Source organism: Nilaparvata lugens, unplaced genomic scaffold (assembly GCF_014356525.2).
Source record: "Nilaparvata lugens isolate BPH unplaced genomic scaffold, ASM1435652v1 scaffold7198, whole genome shotgun sequence".
Taxonomy (NCBI): Eukaryota; Metazoa; Arthropoda; class Insecta; order Hemiptera; family Delphacidae; genus Nilaparvata; species Nilaparvata lugens.
This window is the reverse complement of record NW_024092947.1, coordinates 7746-14570: the sequence shown is the minus strand read 5'-3', so window position 1 is coordinate 14570 and position 6825 is coordinate 7746. Positions and strand designations below refer to the sequence as shown.

General features: G+C 35.0%; 1 protein-coding gene across 1 annotated transcript; it reads left to right on the top strand.

Annotated features, from left to right (window-relative positions):
• The first annotated feature begins 3063 nt into the window (after nt 1–3063).
• LOC120356595 lies at nt 3064–5030 on the top strand. The gene has a single exon (XM_039445547.1). It carries the CDS (start codon nt 3669–3671, stop codon nt 5028–5030), a length of 1362 nt encoding a protein of 453 aa, XP_039301481.1. The 5' UTR covers nt 3064–3668.
• Nucleotides 5031–6825: the final 1795 nt, after the last annotated feature.

The window sequence follows — 6825 nt, the reverse complement described above, 5'->3', positions numbered from 1 at the left end:
AATTTATGATTTATTGCTGAATTGTGATAACCATATCACATGAATAGTGTAATACCTTTAGCGTCTTATATAGACAGGGAATGTAGAGCTGGCATTTTACAGGCGACACTCAGCATGTACGTGGCGCTTACATTCCTTGTCTAACGGAAAAAAAAATTGTACCTATATATTATATATCGCAAGTCATGCACTATTGCCAATAGCCAGTTCATGCTACTCCACCCAACTCTAACTGGTAGCCATGGCTGACCCTACATTTACTCTACTACGTTTTACTTGTAGATATGATTGCATTTATCATAATGTGTTTCATACGGGTTTATACGAATTAACAGCTGACATTTCTCCGTTTAAACCGAGTATCTGCATATATTGGCCTGAGACCAGGGAAACACCTGTCAGGCAGCGCTCTGATCGTACTTATGCCTGACCGATGTTTCTGTTGTGTGGAGGGTGGTGGTAGGACAGATACATGACAGACATGTGAGACATGCACCAATCTAGGCCATTGCCATCTGTAATTGGAACGCTGTATCACAGAATACAATACAGAATGGAAAGTCAGCTAGTATCATAATTCAAAATCCGCCATCTTGAAAGAAAACTCAGCATTGTAATAGTATATATGGGAGGTTCGGATCCCTTTAATGATCTGGGTCATTGGTCTTGTTCACTGCTGCAAGCCAATCAAAGAGCCGGATAGCAGTAATTTCACGTGACGTGGTCTTGGTGCACTCAAGTCTTGGCAACATGTAAAGTGCATGGTTTGGATTGATACTTTCGTTCTGTAGTATTCTGTGGCTGCATGATAAGGGTGGCCCCGGCTTTGAACTCACTCTATTTAGAATATTCGACTCTGTTAGCTTGATGAGTCGCCAAGAATGTACGGTACTGTGCAGTCGTGGAATACTCGAAACTGAATCACCTAGAGGTGCGTCCAGACTTGAATTATGTGCGAACAAACGCATGCGAGATAATGCAAGATGATAGCAGATCACTCGATTCGGTTCGAATTGGTCAAGCTCCCTCCTGACAACATGGAACACGTGGCAATTGCGCTCTGATCTAGATCACCATTAGCGAATCCTTGTTCGAGAAATGCCGTAAGTCTGTACGCTGGTTTATAATATGAGCGTCATACCAAGTGGAAACTCATGCTGCTTTACCTAGCACCATAAAGTCGCTTTGCGTTTCCAGTAGCCTATGTGTATTGCCTGTGTTGCCTGTCTAGTTTTGTCTGTCGAGCTAATAACCTGTCAATGTGGTGAACACTTCTCATTAGAACTGTAAGAGAAATTGAATTTGATTTTTGTTTGCAATGTATTTCTGTTGCAACAGAATATTATTGACATAATACTATGTCTCATTGGTCTTGAGTGTGGATTGGCGATCTATAAATTTTCCCTGCTGGTTTGCCGATAGTTTTACAACCTGTTCCTAATGTAAAGTTTTCGGTTTCTATGTTATAATATCTTGATTAAGTTATGAATGGGGTCACTATTTCTGAATAGAAAGTCATAGAGCAAATCAAATTATAATTTTATGAAACTTGGGCACTTAAAACGCAAGTACTCAAACATAACCATGATACAAAATACAGTCTTCCTACAAACTAAGTACTTATCTTTTGATATAAAAATTCATTTAGGCTAAGTTTTACCGCGCGAGCGAACTCTGTATCTCTGTAAAATTTGTGCTACCCAGTTGTATGTGTTAAGCTGGGTTACACCAAAGTTATTAACAAAATTTTAATAACTTAATCCTCATAGATTCTATTAGATTGAACGGAACTTGACAAACACATATTTCATCATGTGTTTGATAAGATTATGTTCAATCTATAGAATCTATAAGATTAGTTATCAATTTTTGTTATTAACTTTGGTGTAAACGCAGCTTATCTCTTTCATTAAAAAAAAAATCGGTCGAATCTCTAAAGCTGAGATACAGAGTTCGCTCGCGCTGTTAAATTTAGCCATGAAGGCTTTTACTTGTCTTCTCTTCCCCAAGCAGCAGGAATGATTTGAAAGTGCTTGAAACTAATTGCCAGTGATTAAAATTTGTCACTTCTTTCTAGGGCAAGTTAAATCATTTAAAAGTACTTTCAAATTACTTTTAATTCTCCATGAAATGTCATTGAAGACCAATGATTGAAAATGATTTATAAATTACCTTAAATGATTTAGTCAAGTACTTTAAGTACTTTTCAATTTTGAAGACCAATGATTGAAAATGATTTATAAATTACTTAAATGATTTGAATGAAGTACTTTGAAGTACTTTTCAATTACTGAAGACCAATCATTTGAAGACCAATGATTGAAAATGATTTATAAATTACTTAAAATGATTGAATGAAGTACTTTGAAGTACTTTTCAATTACTTGAAGACCAATGATTGGAACTGATTTACGAATATTTAGAATGATTGGAGTCAACTGATTTGAAGTACTTTGAAGTGATTTGAAAGAGACATTATAATTACTTTAAATCATTTACAATATTTCAAGTCATTGAATTTTTTTCTCATTTCTGATTGGAATCCATTGACAATCATTCGGAATCATTTGAAATGGAATGATTTGGAATTGCTTGAAAATAATTTCCAATGATTTCTAATGAGTAATCTATACTTATAGTGAAAATTGAAAAACTTCGAAACTTTCGAGTATCCTCAACAGATCATGAGTGTGAAGTATATCTCCATAATAATGTGGAAGGATCTTGTGGACCAATGTTTGGAAATGATTTATTGAACATTGAAAATTATTAAAGTGATTGAAATTCTCTCCTCTCCAATCGTTTGGAAATGTGATTGCATGAGAATTTTTACAAATCGTTCAGGATTATTTGATTGGAGTAAATTACTTGAAAGTACTTTCCAATCATTTTATAATTGGTGATTGAAACTGATTTATGAATCATTTAGAATGATTGAAGTAAAGTACTTGAAAGTACTTTCCAATCATTGTATAATGATTTATCAAGATGAAGTAATGATTTATCAAGCTGTATAATCGATGATTGAAAATGATTTATTAATCAAAAGATTAATGTCGAAACGGAAAAAAGAAGTGCCCTACTACTTACTATCACGAGAAGGGAAACGAATTAGAAAAAAGAAATGTCTTGAACAGTATGAGGATTTTCCTACAAATATCGATGATCATCGATTAATTAGTGACAATCAAAGTGTATTAAATTTTCTCCCATATGAGCATACCGGCAATGACCCAACAAATAATGAACAATCTCCACAGAGTCCTACAATTAGTGAAGATCTTTTTGGTGCTGAGAGCAATGGCTCTGATGGTGCAAATAGTTTTGACAGTGATGTGGAAAGTGACAACAGTGGGGAGGGTGATGACAATTTTACAAGTAAAGCTGTTTCACAGGGCGATTTACAACCCACAGTATCAATGTGTTCTAATGGAGTAGGCGTGCAGAATTTTTTGAGAGAATGGGCTATCAAAAAAAATATACCCATATCCACTTTGACAGATTTGTGTACTGGCTTAAAAGCTACTGACCCAGAATATTTCCACTATCTACCATCTGATGGGCGCACTATCTTACAAACTAACATGAGCTACAAAATTTATGACTGTGCACCTGGCTAGTATCTGCATATTGGATTAAAAAAGCAATTGGAACTCATTGAAGGGAGTATGAGGGCAAATTCAGTAAACTATACAAGTCTTAGCCTACTGCTCAACATTGATGGTATTCCACTATTCAATAGTTCCTCTGGAGAGTTTTATCCAATTTTGTTCTCGGTTCCAACAGCTGAAGAGTTGGATGGTAAAGTGTTCCCTGTCGGTATTTACTACGGAGAAAAAAAGCCAGATTCATTGTCACAATTCTTGAAATATTTTATTGAGGAACTCAATGATGTTATCAACAATGGGTATGGATCCATGGACATCAATTTGTTGGGGTTTTGCTGCGACACACCTGCAAAAAGTTACATTTTGGGGATAACATCCCATGTTGGATTTAAATCTTGCACAAGATGCAAAATCCATGGGCAGACAGTTGAAAGACGTCGAGTCTTTCTCGAAATTGACTGTCCACCCAGGACACACGAAGATTTTATCAATAATGTGGATACAGTTTATCAGCCAAGATCAACACCACTTGTTGATATCCCGAGTGTGGACTTTGTTAAGTCATTCACTTTAGATTATATGCACCTGATATGCTTGGGAGTTCTTAGAACACTTCTGTTCATGTGGTTCAAAGGACCCCTCCCAAATAAGATGTCCAAAAACCAACGGGACCTGATATCCGATCGTCTATTGGTTTTGAGAGGCCACATACCAAGTGATTTCGTGAGAAAGCCACGACCGATAGATGTGATCAAATCGTGGAAAGCAACCGAGCTTCGAGCATTTCTCCTATATCTCGGCCCTGTTGTATTGAAAGGTGTTTTATCAGACACCAAATATAAAAACTTTTTATCATTACATTGTGCATCAACAATTATTCTACGAAGTGAATTGTGCCGAAATGATGATTATCTAGAACTTTCTAGGAAGCTTTTCAAATATTTCATAAACTCCGTGAAAACTTTGTATGGTGAAATGTATATTTCGCACAATTTCCACAATCTCATCCATATTGTGGATGACGTCCACCATTTTCGAACAAGAATTCCGAATTTCACAGTACACAGTGTATCAGCCTTCCCGTTCGAGAATTTCTTACAACAACTGAAGAAGAGAGTAAGAGGGCACAACAAACCTCTCCAACAAATAGGAAGGAGGCTAAGTGAGATGTTCAGCCAAGGACACGATATTTTTGGGAAGCATGAAAAAAAACGCGAATTTTCTTCTCAGCACAATGATGGCCCACTCCCTGCGTTTTGTGTTTCACCACAGTATTCGAAACTGTATCACAATAAGTGCGAAATCACAGTCACTGCACCAAATAACTGCGTGAAAGTTAAAAATGGAAAGGTATTTGTAATAGAGAACTTTGCCTTTTCTAATGAGTTGAGGAAAATTGTTGCTATTGGAAGAGGCCTGTAAGTCAGGTAACGTATGTAGGCTACTATAATATAGTGTATAGCGGCAAACTTGAAGCCGGTTTGCCGGCATTTTCACAACAAATATTGCTCTGAAAATAGTTAAATCATAGAGAAAACATTCGAAGATTCAATCTTGAGTGGGCCTAATGTTTTCTCTATATGGTTTGATATTGAAGAAAAATTATCTAAAAGTTTTAATAATGAATTACGGAAAAATTACTAGGAATTTTTCAGTCAAGGCTGAGTTTCACCAGTAGGCTTACCTTAAACTTTAGATCTCTGCTGTATTTTCCTATTATTATTGTTGATTGTATTGCATTAAGAAGTGGAATTCGATAATAAAAAAGAAACAATTATTACTCTACCTCACTTTTAAATATTGATACAATTATTGTACTTTGATTTCAAATTCGATTCTTCACTTTTAAATACTTGCGATACGTACCTTTCTGACAATGGACAATGCAGCCAACATTATATTGTTGAGGCTATGGAGATATCATCGTATTCTATTGTTTGATATCAAAAACACAATAATAAATATTAAATTATGAAACAGTAATTTATAAAATATATTATAGACATGATACCGCGATTCACGATACATAATTATATAGATTATTACAGTCGTTATGAGATTATCTCTATGATTTTTGTGAGATCGGACACGATCAGCTGTTATTCAAGGTCATTTTACAGCCCTAGGGCCGTAAAGTTTTACCGGCCTGGTCGGAAAACAATCACTTTCGGCCTCCATATGACGCACGTAAACCAGCTCATTACATCCAAGTGTGGCGAAAAAAACATTTGGAATCATGATGAAGGTTAATGATTGATAGGGCGAATGCCCAGCGAGATAAAATCATCTGACCTTTTTTTTAGAACACCTCATCAGAAATATTTAACTCCACAGAACCCAATAATTTAACCATTATGAATTCTTAAAGACAGAGCCAATTTTACACAACACAACACATTTTACACAACTTTAAATATAAGTTGCATTTTATATCATTCAATATTTTTAATAAACGTTATTTTGTTGATTTGTTTTTTATTTATTCAACCCTTGTTCCTATTTAGAAATTTATCAATTGAGAAAGAATAGTATATTTCGCACCTAGGGTCGAAAATGTACGTTTTTTCCGGCTTGAGATCGCGGTTTTTAAGTTCGAGACGAAGTTGAGAACTTGAAGCGTTCGAGAGCTGGAAAAACATTTTTGCCCATGTTGCAAACGCTATTTTTCGCCACACCAAAAAAAAACTTCCCAATATATAAGAAATTGGAAAATAAATAAACTCAAACAGCGTATTTTGATAGTTTGAATCTTGGTTTATGACAACTTTCACTGTCAATTAATTTCAATATCACTAACTAATAATTTCAATAGTGACAATATTTTTATTCTATTAATATTTCGAATAATTGTTTGAATTTTTATAGCTCGCGCTTTGCGCCTGGTGCAATATCTCATGGATAGATGGATGAATAGAATTTTCATTACTATTTGAAATAATGTGATTAAAAAAATAATTAATTGCATATTTCACAGTTTTGTCTCAAAATATATCTAAAAAATTGATTGAAATTTAATTACAGTAACTAATATAAAAAATAGCTAATAAAAGTCGAATTCATCGACAAAAAAAATGTCATTGACCAAGCTTCGAACCTAGATCATGTTTGTAATTCACTGAGCTTTGAGTTCTGATGTATTATGCCTTACGCTCTCGGCCATTGTGTATTGTTGATCGTGAAGGCCTGTACCAGGTAACATACTATGTAGGCTACTATA

Bases quoted from the DNA above. Each gene is read 5' to 3' on its own strand.
- LOC120356595 (XM_039445547.1), top strand. From the start codon at position 3,669: ATGAGGGCAAATTCAGTAAACTATACAAGTCTTAGCCTACTGCTCAAC.